We start from the raw sequence: 23,761 nt of genomic DNA on the forward strand, positions 1-23,761 counted from the left end.
GATCCTGATGTGTGTGTGCTGTAAATTGATAACAGAATTCCTATTCTAAATGTGCCACCCTTAGTGGGACGTTTGCAAATAGAGATAGTCTTGTGAAAATATTTAATGTAATACGCTACATTTTGTTTGTGGCCGGCGGACTCATCCGGCTCAAGATTAAAATGTTACTTCCGGTGGGGAGGGGCTGATTCACCCGGAGGAAGTTGCGACTTCAAGGCCTCAGGCTCAGTACAGCAGCTCAAAAGCAACCAGTTAGCTTAGCCAAAGCTAACACTGGGTCTGGGCAGAGCCGCGTCAGGAGAATAACACAGAAAACAGGAACAAGCACGATGCTGTAAATTCAGTTTGTATTAGATTTTCCGGAGCACTTACGACGTAAACCCCTCAAATAGACCATCTTTAATGCGTGCTTTATTTTTAACCGGGATTCCCACTGCAACAGCTAGGCAGACTTAGCTACATGTCTGGTTCACCTCCACTAAACCCCGTGTAGCAACATTATCAACAATAGCAAGGGTCGTCTCTTAAAAAGCCATACATTGTATCGACATCTAGATTAATAAATGACTTTTCCTGCATTTTTATGATGCAATGTCGCGGTGTCTTGTAGTCGCGAGTGGGCCCATTGCCACAACATGAGCCTCTGCCGGTGTAGCCAACACCTCAAGTAGCCTGCTTGCTACAAATATTTATTGGACGTCTGGAGAGCCATCAAAATTAACTCCGAACATGGTGAGTATGGGTTTTAGTTTGCCACATTATTACAGTTAACTAGCTAATTAACTAACATATCAGGAAATGGATACTATTAAAAATCCAATACATAGCGGACAATGTAGAATAGATGTTGTAGACTTCAGCAAAGCGATAACTAAACAGAAATTGTCTCCTTTACTGAGTAACGTTTATAATATTTTTATGAAAATGTGAAACCATTAGTATTGAGTCATATCCATTTATTGCACTCATTATTTGCATGTGTTAGTTACCGGTATAGTCAAATGTGGCGTATCATATCTTTAAAGCTTTCTAATTTATCTATTCAACGATATTTTCCCAGTATATAATTCCATAATTCTGGAAGGAGATATATTTTTAAAAACCCTGTCGCACAAGATAACGGTTCTTGTTTGTGCTCCACACATGAGTAGGCTACCTGGTTTCCGGGATGTGTGTCGAATTCGTCTGTCTGCGACACAAGACGCCCATCTTGCAAGACCAAATATTTGCATTGAGTAATCCTTGCATGTTGCGGCCCATTTGAAGAATTCGGGCCTTTTGATCTGCAAGATGCTTCAGATATGCAGAGGAATCACTATATTCATTTTTGCTATACTGTCCTTCCTTACTCAAATGCTAATAATTGAACAATTCTCTCTTAAATAGTGAATTGACATTTTAGTTGTCATCACAGACCCCCTTTGCTGCTAGTTTAGTGCATACCATTATACTATGATTATGAATGGCAATTGAGTGGAAATTACCAATGCGATGAGGAAGTTAGTGAGTATAACGATCGTCATTCCTGTCGTCGTCCCGTCCCCCAACGTAGTGGTGCGCAGACTAAACAATGTCACACAAGATTTTTCACTTGGTCGTGAGGATTCTCGGCTGTCTTGCGAAAATAATTATGTGATTTCATTTTAACGTAGTTAGAATGAGCTGTGGCTCAAATGCAGCCTTGTAAATGTTTTCAGTCAGACATTCACACCTGCCATACAGAGATGAAATACACTATATATACAGAAGTATGTGGACAGCCCTTCAAATTAGTGGATTCTACTATTTCAGCCACACCTGTTGCTGACAGGTGTATAAAATTGAGCACACAGCCATGCAATCTCCTTAAACCAACATTGGGAGTAGAATGGTCTTACTGAAGAGTTCAGTGACTTACAACATGGCACTGTCATAGGATGCCACCTTTCCAACAAGTCAGTTCATCCTGCCTAGTTAAATTAAGGTTAAATAGAGCTGCCCTGGTCAACTGTAAGTGCAGTTATTGTGAAGTGGAAACGTCTAGGAGCACCAACGGCTCAGCCGCGAAGTGGTAGGCCACACAAGCTCACAGAATGGGACCACCGAGTTCTGAAGTGGGTAAAAACCGTCCGTCCTCGGTTGCAACACTCACTACTGAGTTTCAAACTGCCTCTGGAAGCAGCTTCATGAAATGGGTTTCCATGGCCGAGCAGCCCAAGATCACCATGTTCAATGCCAAGCTGCGCCTGGAGTGGTGTAACGCTTGCTGCTATTGGACTCCGGAGAGATGGAAACACCTTCTCTGGAGTGTTGAATCACGCTTCACAATCTGGCATTCCGACAGACAAATCTAGGATTGGAGGATGCCAGGAGAACGCTACCTGCCCCAATGCATAGTGCCAGCTGTAAAGTTTAATGGAGGAAGGATAATGGTCTGCGGTTGTTTTTCATGGTTCGAGCTAGGCCCCTTGGTTCCAGTGAAGGGAAATCTTAATGCTACAGCATACAATGACATTCTACAATTTTGTGCTTCCAACTAGGAAAGGGGAAGGCCCTTTCCTATTTCAGCATGACAATGCCCACGTGCACAAAGCAAGGTCCATACAGAAATGGTTTGTCGAGATCAGTGTGGAAGAACTTGAATGGCCTGCACAGAGCTCTGACCTCAACCCTATCGAACACCTTAGGGATGACTGCGAGCCAGGCCTTAATCACCCAACATCCGTGCCCAACCTCACTAATGCTCGTGTGGCTGAATGGAAACAAGTCCCTACAGCAATGTTTGATCATCTACTGGAAAGTCTTCCCAGAAGAGTGGAGCAGCTAAGGGGTGACCAACTCTATATTAATGACCCTGATTTTGGAATGAGATGTTTGATGAGCAGGTGTCCACATACTTTTGGTCATGTAGTGTGTGTAGCCTATACATTTTGAATTCAATAACATTGCTTGTGAACTTCAGAGCTGTAACAATTTGATGCTTTGGTTAAAGGCTACAAACGCATACTAGTAGTAGTCGTCATCGCCCATGCTCGAGAGTCTACACATTCTGGGTGATGTGATACAACATTATCATCACATTGGCGAGCTCTCATTGGCTCCTCCTGATCGCTGTTCAAAATCTGAGTTTAGGTCAAAAAAATGTGAGTTTAGGTCACATTCTTAACTCTGATAAACTAACAATTTTTTCTTAAAGCTCTTTACCTATCGCTCATATTTTCCTATTCCCCGCCTTTCTATCATTCCTCGCTCCCTTCCTCCTTTGATCCGGCAGGCATCAGAGGAGAGCTCACTGCGCGCTCTGGAGAGTCTCATGACAGAGTTCTTCCACAGCTGTACAACCAACGAGCGCAAGAGAGAGATTGGTGAGTGTGGCACTGGTGGTAGTACCGTGCCAAATTTGATATGGGTGCAGAAACTTGAATATTCAAAAGTATTGTTGTGCAACCATCTGAGCAAGTCTGGCCACCCTTGAAATTTAGCATTATAGTAGGATGGACCAGAGCCATGTACTGTGGTGCACTTGATATGTGATTTTAAAATTGTAATGGGTGCTGCTATGGTTGGTTCAAAGTTCCATGATAATTGCATTCATTCAACTCTATTGTCATGGAACATTTGGTGGCGAAATAGTGGCCAGTTTGCAGAACTTTTTATATTTATTTGCTATGGATTTGCTATAGAGTGCGGATGCATTTTTAATTACAGATATATCCTCATATTTGTAAAGTAAAATAATTCAGTGCTGAGGCAAAAGGCTCGTAGTGAGGACGAAGGGCTACTACTCTGAACTGTGTTTGGTGAGCTTTCTGGCGCCCAGAGCTGCTGAGGCATCATCCAAGTGGGTGCTACACATTGTGAAGGAGGAGAGGTCCAGTAACACAACAGACTGGTTCCCAGAGTAGTCCTGCACTAGACTCATCAACTGTCGCCTTGACCATCTTCCTCTGATCATGTCATGAACTGTTTCTCTCCATCATTAGAGCATGCATGCACTCAGGTCAACCAATAGAGGCCAAGTCTAACTAGCTAAGCTTCTCATGATGATGTATTGCTTGTTAGTTGTTTGCATTTTAAGCTCTTTGACATTCTTATGAAAAGCACTACAGAAATGTTATTATATTTGTGAAAAGTTGTCATAATTACCTTTTTTATGTAAGCAATGACTTGAAATGACTCAAACATTTTTTTATCATGTGCTTCCTTTATTTCTGCCCTTTCTGCAGAAGAGCTGCTGAATAACTTTGCTCAGCAGATGGGAGCTTGGCGCCACTGCTTGTACTTCCTCTCCAACACTCGCAACGAGTATGTGATGATGTACAGTCTCACAGTATTTGAGGTAAGTTAATTTGGTGAATGTTATGAATAGTCTAAATCAAATCAAATGTTATTGGTCACATACACATGGTTAGCAGATGTTAATGCAGGTGTAGCGAATTGCTTATGCTTCTAGTTCCGACAGTGCAGTAATATCTACCAAGTAATATCTAGCAATTTCACAACTAGCTAATACACCGAAATGTAAAGGGTTGTAATAAGAATATGTACATATAAATATATGGATGAGTGAAGGCCGAGCGCCATAGGCAAGATGCAATAGATGGTATAAAATACAGTATAAACATATGAGATGAGTAATGTAAGATATGTAGACATTATTAAAGGGGATTTTTTTTTAAATTACTAGTGATCCATTTATTAAAGTGGCCAATGATTTCGAGTCTGTATGTAGGCAGCAGCCTCTCTGTGTTAGTGATGGCAGTTTAATAGTCTGATGGCCTTGAGATAGAAGCTGTTTTTTTCAATCGGTCCCAGCTTTGATGCACCTGTATTGACCTCGCCTTTTGGATGCTAATGGGGTGAACAGGCAGTGGCTCGGGTGGTTGTTGTCCTTGATGATCTTTTTGGCCTTCCTGTGACATCAGGTGCTGTAGGTGTCCTGTAGTTTTCCCCCGTGATGCGTTGTGCAGACCTCACCTAGTCTGTATTTTTATATGTGCATCAGTGCATGGCTGACTTCCTAACGTCGTTGAGTCAACTTACCTGGTAAAACAAGGGTTAAATAAAATGAGGCATGTCACAAATGAAACAATTTTCTTAGTTTAAACAATTAACAATCTATATTTTTCCGTTTAAACGATAAGAAAATTCATAAATGTGAATTCACAATGCAGCTGCCAGCAACGGTTTGGGTCTTCTTCAACATCACTTTGCTTGATGATCATAAGGGTCTCATGTTTCCATGGAAATGGGTCTCTCCAAGAGGTTCTTGGATTCATGTCCTTTGTGTAGGCTCATTGGTGTTTGTTCCTTTCAGATGGTTAAGCATTGCACCTGTACTAACATTACCTCAATTCCACCTCGCAAAGTTTGCATTTCTTATAGTATTGCCTTACAGGACTTCGCTGCTGTCGCCTTTTTTCCAACTTAACAACAATGACTTAGTGGTGGTGAGTCGACTTCAAAATAATTGATTTCTCCCAGTGTCGACTCCCATTTCTAAGTGTCAAGATTAAATTCCACTATGAATAGACTCCCAAGATTCTGTATTTTTGGACAGAGGAGACTGATTAGTTGCCGTGCTTTCGAGAGCACAAACATTCACATCTTTCCTAGCGAGCTAGCAAGGGATGGAGAGAGATGGGCACAGTATAGGCAGGTTGTCTGCATAGTGGCCGGTCTGAATCGTGCACTAGTTCTATCGACAATCAAAAGCTGTATCTCGCAATTACTTAGCTTGCAATGTTTTTAACTTCAGTAAAGCAGGGCCCATTAATGAATAGGCTAGGATATTGAGATGAGCGAGATGCAACGCTGCTCTCACACAGTCACACAAAGTATCTGCACATGTGCATGGGTTCACTTCAAGCTCACTTCACGCTCTTCACAGTATCACTAAATTGATCACTAACAGTTTGAAGCTGAGCCATTTGCTCGTTCTCTGCTGCGCAGTACAGTCATATCGGACTAAGATAATAACATGGTGTCAGAAGTGCTTCAACCTTGTCAAATGTAAGACCGAAGAGATTATTTCAAGGAGTATTTCAAGGAATAATGTTCCTTGAGTTTAGACTGACGAAAAGTAGCCAACTGCTCTCTCTCGTCATTGAGTAGAGCACCCCAATCGGAGCCATTGTAGGGCTTAAAATGCGTTCCTGTGCAGGGCTCTACGTGGTATCCAGGGCACAAAAACAGCGGCGAAGTGCAGCCTCTTACTTTCTGCATGTACGTGATATCGCAGAGTATAACTTTAGATGACACAGCTTTCCCCAGGCCTTTTATATCCTATCGTCTAGTTAGGCTGTAACACAGAAAATAATGTTTAGTGTTAACTGCACTGTGATTTTAAATTTTGTTAATGTTAAGGATCCCAATTTAGTTTTAACATTCAAACATTCACACCTCTTGTAAAAATTGTATATTTTAAAAAATATATATATATTATAGGGTCTAGGCTCGAGAAACGGACTGCCGGATCATTTTCTTATTAGATGAAACAAAAATTGAAGACAATTTGAAGACAATTTACATCACTAATGCTTCATGAACTTTGGTGATAGCTTTTTAATGAAGAACTATTTTGGGGATTGGGATGAGTCTGCATCTTGTGGTCAGCCCTGGGGCCTGTGGCAATATATCTTGAAAATAAGCTGTTGCTTTTGTTCATGATTTTCGAAAGTGTGCCGCCGTCAATATTAAACATGCCATAACACAGGATTTTCTCTTAACATTCTTATGACCTGTTCAGTGTTTTCTGAAACTGTGTTATGGGTACCTCTTTGGGTTCTAGGAGAGAGTGTCTGCAATGTAAGGTTATGTAGGCCTTTGCAATTGTTTCTGTAGCCTACAGTATATTATTAAAGGGATACTTTTGGATTTTGGCCATGAGGCCCTTTATCTACTTCCCCAGAGTCTGATGAACTCATTGATACCATTTTTTTAAAGAAAGTTAGATGTAGTTTCATGAGCCAATGCTGACTCTGGGGAAGTAGATAAAGGGCCTCATTGCCAAAATCCAAAAGTATCCCTTTAATATTTTTTCTCTCACTGTGATTTATAATTATGAACGTCACTAAAAGCCCAAAGATATAAGCTGTCCTCCATAACGGTTCATAAGTGTTATTAAGCGTCATAGCATGTGTCATAACTTGCCAAATATATATTATGACAATATCATTTCTTGTGTATGTGACTTTGGGTGTCTTGAAAAGCACTTAAAATGAAATGTATTATTATAATGCAAAAAGTGCATATATTCATGCATTGTGACATATTGCGGTATTCTTCTGATTTATAGCGGCTGCATAATAGCGTCAAGAGTACTTCCATGGCACATGTAAAAACTGTCAGAAAACATGTTGGACAGATCATAATGTTGCAACATTTTAGGATTTTATGATCGTGTTACGATGCAGAACAACCCCACCCCAGGCTTCTCACAATGTACACCTTTTCCAAAAAGTTTTAAAATTATCTGTTAAAATGAGAATTTCCCTCAACCCATAGTCATTTTATAACCCTGGTTATTGTTAACACATTGATATTAGACATGTACCCAACCTAGTGGTGTGTTGCTGATGACTAGAATTAATATGCAATAGCAAGAGAAGACACCCTACACTTTGAGTCTCAGCTATCACATTATAGGCCTAATTATGGTTATGATCATGATAAGTTATAAGTGTTTGGCTAGTTCAAATAAAGTTATGCAAAGTGGTTGTCATAACACCTGAAAATCTACCCATTGTTGCCTTTTCAGAACCTGGTCAATAAGATGTGGCTGGGAGTAGCCTCGCAGGACAAAATGGAGATCCGTAGCTGCCTGCCCAAGCTGTTGCTGGCCCAGCACAAAGCTCTGCCCTTCTTCATACGCAACAAACTCTGTAAAGTCATAGTGGATATTGGTCGCCAGGACTGGCCCATGTTCTACCATGATTTCTTCACCAACACCCTTCAGGTGAGCCCAGCTAAAATTGTGTTAAATATGTTATGTTTGCTTTGCATATATACCAAACGGTAATGTTTTATTTGATTAGTGCCTCACAAATGGTTCATAGAGGTTCAACTAACTCGCCACTAGCCCTAAACCTAACTCAAGTTGTTGCATATCAGGAAGGAATAGGCGGCCCCACAGGTTTTCTGAGCCAAAAAATACATTCATAGTTGAGTGGATAAACATTAAGAACAACTCCCTAATATTGAGCTGCAACCCCCCCCTCCTTTCACAAACCGCCTCAATTTCAGGGGATGCACTCTACAAGGTGTCAAGCGTTACATTGGGATGCTGGCCCATGTTGACTCCAATGCTTTCCACAAGTTGGCTGGATGTTCTTTGGGTGGTGGACTATTCTTGATAAACTGTTGAGTGTGAAAAACCCAGCAGCATCGCAGTTCTTTACACAAACTGGTGCGCCTTGCACCTACTACCATACCCTGTTTAAAGGCACTTAACCTTTGTCTTGACCATTCACCCTCTGAATGGCACACAACCTGTCTCCTCCCCTTCACCTACACTGATTTGAAGTAGATTTAACAAGTGACATCAATAAGAAATCATAGCTTTCACCTGGATTCACCTGGTCAGTCTATGTCAGGGAAAGAGCAGGTGTTCTTAAACTTTTGTACTCTGTGTATCCGTTTGGGCCTCATGCGGTCAATTTGCAGTGTACAAATGTTTTATGTTCCGACCATCCGCTCAAGAAAAGAAACGCCCCAATGGCTGAATGTAATTGTGACCACTGGAATAGGGGGAACTCTTGGTCACAATTAACAACTTCATACTTTATTTATCTAAATATTAAAATCACGATGTTTAGGCTGTCAATGGCCTTCATCAGAATGTTGCATATCAACACGTATACTCAGGCTGACTGGCTCTTGTTCAGGTAAATGAGAAATAAGTGCACTCAGGCTATCCGGAAGGCCAAAGTTAGTTACTTTAAGGAGTGGTTCTCTTTCTGTGGGTCTAACCCCAAGAAGTTCTGAAAAACGGTTAAAGACCTGGAGAATAAACCCTCCTCCTCACAGCTGCCCATGTCCCTTAACGTTGATGATGTGGTTGTTACTGACAAGAAGCACATGGCTGAGTTCTTTAATCATCACTTCATTAAGTCAGGATTCCTATTTGACTCAGCCATGCCTCCTTGCCTGTCCAACATTTCCTCATCTCCCACCCCTTCTAATGCGACAAACCCCGATGCTCCTCCCTCTTTTTCCCCCGCTACAAAGTTTCTCCTTGCAGGCGGTCACTGAATCCGAGGTGCTAAAGGAGTTCCTTAAACTTGACCCAAATAAAACATCTGGGTCAGATGGTTTAGTCCCTTTAAGTTTGCTGCCTTGATCATCGCCAAGCCTATCCCTGACCTTTTTTAACCTGCCGCTCAATTCTGGGGTTCCCATTGCTTGGAAGGCAGCCACGGTTCATCCTTTATTTAAAGGGGGAGATCAAGCTGATCCTAACTGTTATAGGCCTATTTCTATTTTGCTCTGTTTATCAAAAGTATTGAATAACTTTTCAATAATCAACTAACTGGCTTTCTGGATGTCTATAGTTTTCACTTATTTCGCTGCAGCTAGCGACTGGAACGAGCTGCAACAAACACTTACACTGGACAGTTTTATCTCAACGTGATGTATTGTGATCTACCTTCTTTTCCTTTGTGCTGCTGTCTGTACCCAACAATGTTTGTACCTTGTTTTGTGCTGCTTCCATGTTGGTCTGCTGCCATGTGTTGCTACCATGCTGTGTTGTTGTCTTAGGTCTCTCTTTATGTAGTGTTGTCTCGTCGTGATGTGTGCTTTGCCTTTTGGTAGACCGTCATTATAAATAAGAATTTGACATCTCTCAACTGTTTTAGCATCTGCAAATTGTGCATGGAGAGCACTTGGCTGCAATCCAAGATTTCATTAATTTGCTTGACAGGCTAAAAATGAATTTCTGGTAAACAATTAATTACCTTATTGCAATAGTTTTTGAATAAAATGGTCTAAAAATAAATCAATTTCTCAAGCAAGAATTTTGCTAGGACTGTCTGGGCGTGGTCTGAGTGAGCAGGGGAAAACTGAAAACTAGCTCTTATTGGCAGAGAAGTTCAGAATAGGGCTGTTGCAGTGACCGTATTACCGCCACACCAGCAGAGTCATAAAGGCAGTCAAATTCCACATGAACACTTAGTCACGGTAATTAGGCTTCTCCAAGCTCTGATGCTGATGGTCATTAGCAGCCTACCAAACTTGCTAACTGCCTGGTACTCAGCACTCTATTGTCCATTTAATCACTCTGCAAATGCAATTGAAAATCTAATCAAACACTTCATGAGAGCTCATGTTGCACAACATTTCTATAAGCTATGCAATTGCGGGAGAAAAAAACAGAGTGATGGCCTCTATTAAAAATAGGAGGACCCCATCAGCTTTCTATAGGCTAGGCCTACTATATTTATTTATTCATCAACTTTCCTAATATTAAACACTCTGCTTGTCTTTACTACAGGAGTATAGCCCACCTGCCTGGCATGAAAATGAACCACGGGAAAAGTGTTCTCCATTCGCTGTTTAAGTGCATACACAACATGTATTTTTTCCCTGCTGCCCCTGTTTCGAGACAGGTGCATGATAATGGTCCATTCTAAATCCCCAAAATATTCTCACATATGTTATTTTGTATATTTAAAGACCAGATTAAATCAAGAATAGTCTAATGGGTGACAATATTAGCACTTGTGAATGATGCCCAGTATAAGGTAAGAAACAATGTTTTTGTTTTTTTGTGCTTTTTTGAATCATAGTCGCACACCTCATTTAGCCTAGCCCATAGGCCTATATGTTTTGATAAGGTTTGTTTCACAACTAAAGTGGACAAATTAAGCACATGAATCTGCTTTACAAGTGGTGTAGAGCCTAACTGACATACATAAGCAGTGCGTGAGTTTTAAGTTTGGGGAAGATAAGTTTCACCATAAAAATGCACCTTTTATAAAAATGTTCCTTTATAATAAAAGCATTACATGCATAGTCACATTTGCAGTCACTTTTGATAATGGCGTTTTCCCGCTAATGGAACATTTGCGCTTATAGCCTACTGCCATGTGTGCATTGCTGTTCTTATAATGTGAAGAAATAGCCTAATCGTTTAGCAATGTTTTAAGCTAAAAGCTACATTTTTCTTCATATCATGCTTCTTTAGACCTGTCTAAAATAATGGATTTATTGTGAAGGTGTTGGCTATATTACATGGATTTATTAGACTTTTAAAAATGTCGACGTTCCAAAAGTCTGCATCGGGGGCTTGTAGGCTGTGTGGAAGCCAGGCGATGCAAAATGTTCATGAACGGTCAATTAACGTGAGACCAACAGTTATTTGCTTGACAATCACCGGCTGACGGAATTCCATGACCACCACAGCCCTAGTTCAGAACGCTTTTTGTTATTGGTCTATTAACAAATTCAGGTGACGTCACCAGGCAAGCCGACACTCCACCCATGCAAAGCCTGCTGATTTAGAAGGTCCTGTGAAGATTGTATTTTCAACCAGCAACTGTCAGGAAATAATAATTCTATCTATTTTTCACACTTTTACAGTGTTAGTTTCATCAACTGTTGTACAATATCTAAAACACAGGGAAAAACTGAATTTTGACTGCTCCGGGCCTTAAACATTTGCATTGGCCATTGGAAGCCTTTATTACGGGTTATCATCCCCATGTCATCATCCAGTCCTATACAAACACTATGTACAGTTGCAGTACAGTGCTGAGAAAGTTTGTGAACCCTTTAGCGTTTTCTGTATTTCTGCAGACTGGAATATGTTCCGGGATTCTTCCTATGGCATTGAGGAGTACTCCCACATCAGTCATTGGCTATATCAATAAGTGCATTGGCTATATCAATAAGTGCATTGATGACGTCGTGTCCACAGTGACCAAACGTACATACCCCAACCAGAAACCATGAATTACAGGCAACATCCGCACTGAGCTAAATGCTAGAGCTGCCGCTTTCAAGGAGCGGGACTCTAACCCGGAAGCTTATAAGAAATCCCGCTATGCCCTCCTGCGAACCATTAAACAGGCAAGGTGCCATTACCGGACTACAATCGAATTGTACTACACCGGCACCGGCGCTCGTCGGATGTGGCAGGGCTTGCAAACCATTAGACTACAAAGGGAAGCACAGCCGAGAGCTGCCCAGTGACACGAGCCTACCAAACAAGCTAAACTACTTCTATGCTCGCTTCAAGGCAAATAACACTGAAACATGCATGAGCACACTAGCTGTTCTGGAAGACTCTGTGGTTACGCTCCACAGCCAATGTAAGACCTTTAAACAGGTCAACATTCACAAGGCCGCTGGGCCAGACTGATTACCAGGACGTGTATTGCGAGCATGCGCTGACCAATTGGCAAGTGTCTTCACTGACATTTTTAATCTCTCCCTGTCCGATTCTGTAATACCAACATGTTTTAAGCAGATCACCATAGTCCCTGTGTCCAAAAACACTAAAGTAACCTGCATAACCCGTAGCACTCACATCTGTAGCCATGAAGTCATGGCTCACATCAACACCATTATCCCAGAAACCCTAGACCCACTCCAATTTGCATACCGCTCTAACAGACTCCACACTGCCCTTTCCCACCTGGACAAAAGGAACATCTTTGTGAGAATGCTATTCATTGACTACAGCTCAGCGTTCAACACCATAGTGCCCTCAAAGCTCATCACTAAGATAAGTACCTGGGGACTAAACACCTCCCTCTGTAACTGGATCTTGGACTTCCTGGCTGCCTCCAGGTGGTAAGGGTAGTTAACTACACATCCGCCACGTGGATCCTCAACACGGGGGCCCCTCAGGGGTGCGTGCTCAGTCCCCTCCTGTACTCCCTGTTCACTCATGACTGCACGGCTCCAACACCATCATTAGGTTTGCAGATGACACAACAGAGGTAGGCCTGTTCACCGACAACAACGAGACAGCCTATAGGGAGGTCAGAGACCTGGCCGTGTGGTGCCAGGACAACAACCTCTCACTCAACATGATCGAGACAAAGGAGATGATTGTGGACTACAGGAAAAAGAGGACAGAGCACAACCCATTCTCATTGACAGAGCTGCAGTGGAACAGGTTGAGAGCTTCAAGTTCCTTGGTGTCCACATCACCAACAAACTGACATGGTCTAAGCACACCAAGAAAGTTGTGAAGAGGGCACGACAAAACCTATTCCCCTCAAGAGACTGAAAAGATTTGGCATGGGTCCTCAGATCCTCAAACACTTCTACAGCAGCACCGTCGAGAGCATCTGGTTGCATCACTGCCTGGTGAGGCAACTGCTCAGCCTCCAACCACAAGGCACTACAGAGGGTAGTGTGTACGGCCCAGTACATCACCAGGGCCAAGCTTCCTGCCATTCAGGACCTCTATACCAGGCGGTGTCAGAGGAAGGCCCTACAAATTGTCAGACTCCAGCCACCCTAGTCATAGACTGTTCTCTCGGCAAGCGGTACCGGAGCGCCAAGTCTAGCTCCAAGAGGTTTCTAAACAGCTTATACCCACAAGCCATAAGACTCCTGAACATCTATTCATCCACAGGTACACCTCCTATTGACTCAAATGATGTCAATTAGCCTATCAGGAGCTTCTAAAGCCATGCCATCGTTTTCTGGAATTTTTAAAGCTGTTTAAAGGCGCAGTCAACTAAGTGTATGCAAACTTCTGACCCACTGGAATTGTGATACAGTGAAAATTATAAGTGAAATAATCTGTCCGTAAACAATTGTTGGAAAAATTACTTGTCATGCCTAAAGTAGATGTCTAAACTGACTTGTGTATAGTATATTGCTTTTCAATAAGTATATTTATTGGGTGTTTTAGCAAATGCATGCTGACATAAGTACAATTTAGACATACTAACAGTAACAATAAATGAACATACACAAGGTACAGTATTGAGGTATGCCATTTAAAGAATTTAAGATTTTCCAAGTGACAGTCACAATCAGATTGATGTACATTTAGTTGCTTATATTTTTTGTTCAAAAGTGAGGCCACCCATTCCTTGTCTCTGGACAGGTGCACTGATTGGTTTGATTCAAATAATGTTGGTGTGTGTGTGCGCGTTTTGTTTTTGCTGTGATCGTGTGTATAATTCGTAGTTCTACTACTTTAGGATTATTTTTAATTTTTTAACCTTTATTTAACTAGGCAAGTCAGTTAATAAATTCTTATTTACAATGATTGCCTACCCCGGCCAAACCCTAATGACGCTGGGCCAATTGTGCTCAGGCCTATGGGACTCCAAATCACGGTCTGTAGTGACCCCTCTAGCACTGAGACGCTGTGCCACTCGGGAGCCCAAAAGAAAAGGCTACGGAATGCACTTTTGCTGTGATGATATCACAAATTGATGTGTGTGTTCTGTGTGTGTGTGTTACTGCAGCTGATCCAGTCTCCTACCATGGCCTCTCTGGGACTAGTTTTGCTCAAGACCACATCCGAGGAGATGGCGTGCCCACGGGAGGATTTGAGCGTGGCACGGAAAGACGAACTGCGCAAACTGTTACTGGAGCAGGTCCCCACAGTGCTGGGATTACTGACAGGTGAGCAACTTCGCCCATTCATTACATTGGGAAGTTGGGAGGTGAAACGCTGGCCCGTTACCCAAGCGGAGCGGTTCGCAGTGTTCATGCACGTTGGCACTGCTTAGATGGCAAAAGTTGAGAAATTCAACTAAGCTGCACTTAAGTTATTCAGCCAAAATTGAGTAGGAGGTGCCATGGCTAAAGCAGTCTGGCTTGCTCTGTAAAACTTGCGCAGCACATCGATTTTTTTGGGGGGGTGCATTATGGCCACAAAGGGGATCCCGCCATGAAATAATCAAGTGCTTGTCAAATTGTGAATGAGAGACTTTTGGAGTGTGTATTGCCTGCGCAAAAAACAGCGGAGCTTGTGCCTTTCAAGCGACTTTAAAAAAAATCATGAGTCTCGTCATGCAGCCTTACAATGTATTAAAAATCTAAACATATAGCCCAACATTTGTACAACTAAAGTTACATTAATAACTCAAAATTAAGCATATAGGAATACCTATTTCTTTGTTAACTGCTCTACACAGAATAGCCGCATGTGCGCACTCCCTCAAATCGTTGGGAGAAAATATTTATATTTTATTCAGCTTTGTTCAGTTGTATTTTTCATACTATAAAATAATTTAACATAATGCCATGGAATTATAAGGAAATGTTGTCTGCTAAATAAACAAATGTAGCCCACAGCCATTTGGCATAGCCACATCAGCACCTAACATAAGGACAACTGAGTATGCTATTAATTTATTCTGAAAAAGACTACATTTTCTTCATATCATGCTTATTTTGACCGGTCTAAAATAAATAATGGATTTATTGGGAATGTATGGGATATATTACATGGATTTATTAGACTTTTTAAAATGTTGATGTTCCAAAAGTCTGCATCAGGTGCTTGTAGACTATTTGTGGAAGCCAGGAGATACTCAATGATTGTTAATTAATGGTCAATTACCGTGAGACCGACAGTTATTTGCTTGACAATCACCGGCAGACGAAATTTCGTGACCGCTACAGCCCTAGTGCTGACTGAACACATTTGTCCAAGAGGAAGATGAGTTCTTGCTGGCTATCATTAACAAGTGTTGACACCTCAGTCAGTTCCCATGGCGTTTAGAACTTCTTATTTTTTTCTTCACAGTGCAGTGCATTTCAAATGCTCCTTGCTTGATGTGATGCGTGCCAGTACAGAATCCTTTGGTTCTATCAATAGCATGCTTCCAGTTACAGTGCCTTCAGAAACTATTCACATACCTTTACCTTTTCCACATTTTGTTACAGCCTGAATTTAAAATAGATTCAATGTAGATTTTAAAAAATTGTCACTGGCACAATAGCCCATTACGATTTTTTTTTGTAAACACAATACCCGATCATGTCAAAGTGGGATTATGTTTTTCTTTTTTTTTTTACATTCATTAAAAATGAAAAGCTTAAATGTCTTCAGTCTAATTATTCAACACCTTTTGTTATGGCAAGCCTAAATAAGTTCAGGAGTAAAAATATTTAACAAGTCACATATGTGTTTGTGTTCTAACAAGTTACATAATAAGTTAAACAGATTCAACCACAAAGGCCAGGGAGGTTTTCCAATGCCTTGCGAAAGTATTCGGCCCCCTTGAACTTTGCGACCTTTTGCCACATTTCAGGCTTCAAACATAAAGATATAAAACTGTATTTTTTTGTGAAGAATCAACAACAAGTGGGACACAATCATGAAGTGGAACGACATTTATTGGATATTTCAAACTGTTTTAACAAATCAAAAACTGAAAAATTGGGCGTGCAAAATTATTCAGCCCCCTTAAGTTAATACTTTGTAGCGCCACCTTTTGCTGCGATTACAGCTGTAAGTCGCTTGGGGTATGTCTCTATCAGTTTTGCACATCGAGAGACTGAAATGTTTTCCCATTCCTCCTTGCAAAACAGCTCGAGCTCAGTGAGGTTGGATGGAGAGCATTTGTGAACAGCAGTTTTCAGTTCTTTCCACAGATTCTCGATTGGATTCAGGTCTGGACTTTGACTTGGCCATTCTAACACCTGGATATGTTTATTTTTGAACCATTCCATTGTAGATTTTGCTTTATGTTTTGGATCATTGTCTTGTTGGAAGACAAATCTCCGTCCCAGTCTCAGGTCTTCTTCCAGAATGGTCCTGTATTTGGCTCCATCCATCTTCCCATCAATTTTAACCATCTTCCCTGTCCCTGCTGAAGAAAAGCAGGCCCAAACCATGATGCTGCCACCACCATGTTTGACAGTGGGGATGGTGTGTTCAGCTGTGTTGCTTTTACGCCAAACATAACGTTTTGCATTGTTGCCAAAAAGTTCAATTTTGGTTTCAATAGACCAGAGCACCTTCTTCCACATGTTTGGTGTGTCTCCCGGTGGCTTGTGGCAAACTTTAAACGACACTTTTTATGGATATCTTTAAGAAATGGCTTTCTTCTTGCCACTCTTCCATAAAGGCCAGATTTGTGCAATATATGACTGATTGTTGTCCTATGGACAGAGTCTCCCACCTCAGCTGTAGATCTCTGCAGTTCATCCAGAGTGATCATGGGCCTCTTGGCTGCATCTCTGATCAGTCTTCTCCTTGTATGAGCTGAAAGTTTAGAGGGACGGCCAGGTCTTGGTAGATTTGCAGTGGTCTGATACTCCTTCCATTTCAATATTATCGCTTGCACAGTGCTCCTTGGGATGTTTAAAGCTTGGGAAATCTTTTTGTATCCAAATCCGGCTTTAAACTTCTTCACAACAGTATCTCGGACCTGCCTGGTGTGTTCCTTGTTCTTCATGATGCTCTCTGCGCTTTTAACGGACCTCTGAGACTATCACAGTGCAGGTGCATTTATACGGAGACTTGATTACACACAGGTGGATTGTATTTATCATCATTAGTCATTTAGGTCAACATTGGATCATTCAGAGATCCTCACTGAACTTCTGGAGAGAGTTTGCTGCACTGAAAGTAATGGGGCTGAATAATTTTGCACGCCCAATTTTTCAGTTTTTGATTTGTTCAAGTTTGAAATATCCAATAAATGTTGTTCCACTTCATGATTGTGTCCCACTTGTTGTTGATTCTTCACAAAAAAATACAGTTTTATATCTTTGTTTGAAGCCTGAAATGTGGCAAAAGGTCGCAAAGTTCAAGGGGGCCGAATACTTTCGCAAGGCACTGTATTGGTAGATGGGTAAAAAAAAAAAAAAAAAGCAGACATTGAATATCCCTTTGAGCATGGTGAAGTTATTTATTATACTTTGGATGGTGTATAAATACACCCAGTCACTACAAAGATGCATAACTCAGTTGCTGGAGAGGAAGGAAACCACTAATGGATTTCACCATAAGAGTAATGGTGACTTTAAAACAGTTAAGAGTTTAAAGGCTGTAATGGATCAACAACATTAGTTACTTCACAATATAAACCTAATTGACAGAGTGAAAGAAGGAAGCCTGTCTAGAATAAAAATATTCCAAAACATGCATCCTGTTCGCAACAGTAACACTGCAAAAAATGTCCTGAATACATTTTATGTTTGTGGAAAATCTAATACAACACATTAGAGTATGACTACATAATTTCAATGCATAGTGGTGGCTGCATCATGTTATGCAGAGTTTTTCAGAACACAAAAGAAACGGGATGGAGCTAAGCACAGACTAAATCTGAAAACCTGGTTGTCTGCTTTCCACCAGACACTGGGAGATGAATTCACCTTTCATCATGATAATAACCTAAAACACAAGGCCAAATCTACACTGGTGTTGCTTACCAAAAAGACTGTGAAAGTTCCTGAGTGGCCGAGTTACAGTTTTGAATTAAATCTGCTTGAACATCTATGGCAAGACCTGAAAATTGTTGTCCAGCAATGATCAACAACCAATCTGACTGAGCTTGAAGAATTTTAAAAATAATAATGGGCAAATGTTGCACAATCCAGGTGTGGTGATTCTAACATTGACCCAGGAAGTTGAATATTTATCTACTCAAGATATATTAGTGTTATTTTTTTCTCACAAATGTATTTTGTGTAGATTGTTGACATGAAATGGTATGGCATAGTGGGTTGTGGGGAAGTTGAAGCTCATCTACTGCATTTCTACACAATAAAACAAAAACCTCTAATGCTATTTGGAGAACAGCAAAAACAAACAAATGACCCCAGACATTTGTTATCAGCACAATATAAAATGTAAAGGTCTGTGGAAAGGCATATACAACGTCAACCAGTACTAAAACTGATCATAAATTGACTCATTTACTTGTGGAACGGTAAAACGTCAAATCCTGACAATTTTTTTCACCGTAAAATTGCGCCTTTATAATAAAGATTACATGCATCTAAAATCGTATTTGCAGACTAATGTAATATAGGCTACGATTCCTAATTTGAGTATATTGCATAGCCATAATTTAGGCTAATAATTTAAGTCAATCACTGCAAGACACAGTTCTGAACAATGCCTTCCTTAGGGCGTAGGGACAGAGTAGGCCTAATCAGAGACCTTTCTTTTCCTTTCATAGCACGGGAAAAATGTGGCATTTTATAAACCCGAACCAAACGGATCGCTCCTACAGAGTGAGTTACATGGCTATGGCTTGCTATATAAGACAGGCATCGAGGCATTGTTACTGTTTGATTGAACATTCAAATGGGCAAAACGGGGGACCTAAGTGACTTTATTAAATGCAACCATCTAGGGCTGCGAAAAGGGGGAGACGCACATTTTACAATGCATCCATCTTACCTGGAGGAGGAAATTATTGTCCCAATCTACGATTGTATTTAGAAATACTGTGTAGTCCTATTTAACTGCTTTTCACTTGCCCAAATTGCGAGCTTAAAACATTCCATAGCTATTTTTTTTAATGTGGCCAGGTCATGCTCTCTGGGTAAGTATTTAGAATGATTTATTAATGTATAGGCACAACATATTTAAAGCAATCCGTGCACTGCCTAAACGGCTGACTGGCAAAGCGAACTCTGGAATGGTCTCTGCTCTCCTTTTTTAAGCATTCTAGTACAGTTAAATAGTTAACACACACATGGACGCAGCTATTTAAGGCACTGCATCTCAATGCAAGAGGCGTCTCTACAGTCCCTGGTTCGAGTTCAGGCTGTATCACATCCGGCCGTGATTGGGAGTCCCATAGGGCGGCCCACAAATTGGCCCAGCCTCCCCCGGGTTTGGCCAGGTTAGGCCGTCATTGCAAATAAGAATTAGTTCTTAACTGACTTGCCTGGTTAAATAAAGGTTACACACATACACACACACACTACACTGACCAAAAAGTAATTTTGTTGCCATTTACATGTGTCCCCATTACCAGTAAAACATAATCAAAACCCATTTCTTTCATTTACTTGCTGTGCTGTTTCATTGTTCATATGTTCAGTCATTTCATTCTCTATCAGGATTTCTATGGAACGCCGTTTGGGTCTTTGCGTGTCAAAAAAGATGCACGTCTAATAACACTATTTGACGTATCAAATAAACTTGTTGACCAATCAGGACCTGAAATGACTGCACGTCACATAATAAATTAATGCGTTCATAAAAATTGTACGTAGTAATTACGCTGTCACTCATATTTCATATGTCACAACGATTCATCAATACGTATGCTATAATGCTGGTAAAGGTGTCTGGCGCACCTACAGTGCTGGTCATAAAAAAAGCTAGCTAGCTCATGGATGCAAACAATGTTCTTCCCCAAAAACATAGCAAAACAATAATCTGTTTCAGTAGCTGTTGTTAGCTAGCTAACTATATAGCTAGGTGTCATCTAAAATAACCCTGATTTATAAGACCGTTCTATTTTGATTAATGGTGGTCGGACTCATCTATGTGAAGCTAGCCACAGTAAGAAGTAGCCACAATAGTGGACTTTGCGGTTAGCCTTCAAAATAAAAGTATGTCATTGACGGAAATGCAAATTAATACAAATAGTAGAATTATGCCATAATTGAATATATCCTGCTAAACAAGGTTGGAATGTTATATAAAATCAACAAAATACTAATTTGTAAATTAGTTGCATTTGAGGCATGTTACCCCATTTCATTGATCCCCAATCCTTAGGTAAAGCTGCACAGTGCAATATTAATGTCAATATGCTGACTGGGGAGGTGATGTCACAGTCCCCCGATAAGAGCTACAACGCTAATATTTGCATCAACTCTTCACAGTTGTGTTCTGTGGGTGTTACCGAGTAGACTGAAACCCCATTTCATTGCTTCATATTCCAACCTTGTTTAAAATAATCAAGACTTAATATGGCATGATTCCACCAATTGTAACCTTCTGCATCACTTTCAAAGAGGTACTTTTATTTTGAAGGTGAACCGCAAATTCCACTATTGTGGCTAATCCTTATTGTGGCGAGCTTCACAACACATCACCCGGTCAGGATTTTTTTGCTAATATCGTCCGATTCCGATATGTTCACTGATATATCGTGCATCCCTAATATAAACTCATTAAAAAAAGAAACGTCCCTTTTTCAGGCCCCTGTCTTTCAAAGATAATTAGTAGAATTTCAAATAATAACTTAACAGATCTTCATTGTAAAGGGTTTAAACACTTTCCCATGCTTGTTCAATGAACCATAAACAATCAATGAACATGCACCTGTGGAATGGTCATTAAGACGCTTGCAGACGGTAGGCAATTAAGGTCACAGTTATGAAAACTTAGTAGAAAGGCATCTTCAGTGTCCTGACTCTGAAAAACACCAAAAGAAAGATGCCCAGTGTCCCTGCTCATCTGCGTGAACGTGCCTTAGGCATGCTGCAAGGAGGCATAAGGACTGCAGACGTGGCCAGGGCAATAAATTGCATTGTCCGTACTGTGAGACGCCTAAGACAGCGCTACAGGGAGACAAGACAGACAGCTGGTCGTCTTCGCAGTGGCAGACCACGTGTAACAATACCTGCACAGGATCAGTACATCCGAACATCACACCTGACAGGTACAGGATGGCAACAACAACTGCCCGAGTTACACCAGGAACGCACAATCCCTCCATCAGTGCTCCGACTGTCCGCAATAGGCTGAGAGAGGCTGGGCTGAGGACTTGTAGGCTTGTTGTGCCTATGGGCACGAACCCACCGTCGCTGGACCAGACAGGACTGGCAAAAAGTGCTCACCGGGGGTGATGGTCGGATTTGCATTTATCGTCGAAGGAATGAGCGTTACACCGAGGGCTGTACTCTGAAGCGGGATCAATTTGGAGGTGGAGGATCCGTCATGGTCTGGGGCGGTGTGTCGCAGCATCATTGGACTGAGCTTGTTTTCATTGCAGGCGATCTCAACGCTATGCGTTACAGGGAAGACATCCTCCTCCCTAATGTGGTATACCCTTCCTGCAGGCTCATCCTGACAAGACCCTCCAGCATGACAATGCCACCAGCCATACTGCTTGTTCTGTGCTGGATTTCCTGGGTGAGGGCTAGGGCCATCCCCCCCCCCCCCCCCCCCCCCCCCAGAAATGTCCGGGAACATGCAGGTGGAAGAGTGGGGTAACATCTCACAGCAAGAAGTGGCAAATCTGGTGCAGTCCATGAGGAGGAGATTGACCATGCAGCACCCAGATGCACAATGCACTTCTCTCTCCAGAATGCACTCTCTCCTGCCAATTTATGCACATTCATTGTTTCTTAACTGCATTGTGTGAATTGTTTGCGTTTGTTAGTCTATATCAATTCCCTATTACATACTGTATTTGACATCATTCCACTAATTCCGCTCTAGTCATTACTATGAGCCCGTTCTCCCAAATTAGGTTGCCACCAACCTGTGAACTTTACTACCCCCCTCTCTTTCTCCCCACATCGCTCTCTCTGTTCTGTGGATTCTAGTGGTGTGATATGTGCACATCCATAATATCACTTCTCTACATTTCTACCCTGCAGGTATCCTGGAGACTATTTGGGATAAGCACAGTGTTACGGCTGCCACCCCCCCTCCCTCTCCCACCTCAGAAGAAAGCGGTGAGAATGTGGGCTATAAATCAGGGGGCACATTTCATTCCAGAAAGTTGTTCACACCCTTTACGGATCTGATTAGATTGTATAGGTTATGCTACTGCTTTCACCCACCCAGTCATCTTAGATCTACAAGGGGGAGTGAACAATGGGGGAGGAGAGGAGACAACTGTGCTAAGTGTGTTTGTGAAGGTTGTATGACAATGTGTGTGTATTTGAGAGGGGGAGCGGGACTGGGAGAAATGATGTTAACCCGGCCTCTCATTTGTCCTCGTCCCCCCTCCCTTTAAGCAGAGTTGCTGGGCAGTCTATTGCAGGGCACCCATTACTCCAAGCTGCTATCCCAGCCCATCCCAGCACTGGATGATGACAGTCAACAGTTGTGCTCCCTAGCTCTGGAGTGTCTGGCCCATCTATTCAGCTGGATCCCCCTTTCTACCAGCATCACCCCTTCCCTCCTCGCCTCTATCTTCCACTTTGCCCGTTTTGGCTGTGACCTGCGGGTCAAGCCCAAGACTCCCCCTTCCATCTACTCGTCATGCTCGTCCAATGGCGAGCATGCTCCCCCTGCCAATGGCGGAGGTCGGCCCGGGCATCAGATGGGCGGCAGCGGGCAGGTGGACAGGTCGCGGCTGGGAGTGCTGGCCATGACGTGCATCAACGAGCTGGTGTCCAAGAACTGTGTGCCCCTGGACTTTGAGGAGTACCTACTGAGGATGTTTCAGCAGACCTTCTTCCTGCTACAGAGGCTGACGAGGGAGAACAACGTGCACACCGTCAAGAGCCGGCTGCAGGAGCTGGACGAGAGGTAGGCCCACACATGGAATTAAATAGAACACATACAGTACACAATGCCTTCAGAAAGTATTCACACCTTTCTACTTTTTCCACATTTTGTTGTTACAAGGTAGGATTAAAATTGATTTTTTTTTTCAATGATCAACACTAAATACACTGTCAAAGTGGAAGAAAAATTTGAACATTTGGATTTAAAAAATATATATATATTTGAGGTATGTATGTGTGTGTATATGTATGTATACAGTGCCTTGCGAAAGTATTCGGCCCCCTTGAACTTTGCGACCTTTTGCCACATTTCAGGCTTCAAACATAAAGATATAAAACTGTATTTTTTTGTGAAGAATCAACAACAAGTGGGACACAATCATGAAGTGGAACGACATTTATTGGATATTTCTAACTT

At 41.8% G+C, this 23,761-nt stretch overlaps 1 protein-coding gene across 2 annotated transcripts in view; it reads left to right on the forward strand.

The window, feature by feature from the left end:
• Positions 1 to 205: 205 nt before the first annotated feature.
• LOC139420887 (exportin 6) overlaps positions 206 to 23,761 on the forward strand; it is a 60,880-nt gene continuing 37,324 nt past the window's right edge. Inside the window, exons 1-7 of one of the 2 annotated variants that reach the window (XM_071171277.1) lie at positions 206 to 732; positions 3,254 to 3,344; positions 4,206 to 4,318; positions 7,739 to 7,936; positions 14,415 to 14,574; positions 22,486 to 22,563; positions 22,852 to 23,365. In XM_071171277.1, coding sequence (XP_071027378.1) covers positions 730 to 732; positions 3,254 to 3,344; positions 4,206 to 4,318; positions 7,739 to 7,936; positions 14,415 to 14,574; positions 22,486 to 22,563; positions 22,852 to 23,365 — 1,157 coding nt within the window. In that variant the 5' untranslated portion in view covers positions 206 to 729. The remainder of the gene's footprint in view (positions 733 to 3,253; positions 3,345 to 4,205; positions 4,319 to 7,738; positions 7,937 to 14,414; positions 14,575 to 22,485; positions 22,564 to 22,851; positions 23,366 to 23,761) is intronic. The other variant, XM_071171278.1, reaches the window with a different exon arrangement.

The sequence above is a fragment of the Oncorhynchus clarkii genome, chromosome 12 (assembly GCF_045791955.1).
Source record: "Oncorhynchus clarkii lewisi isolate Uvic-CL-2024 chromosome 12, UVic_Ocla_1.0, whole genome shotgun sequence".
NCBI classification, from domain to species: Eukaryota; Metazoa; Chordata; class Actinopteri; order Salmoniformes; family Salmonidae; genus Oncorhynchus; species Oncorhynchus clarkii.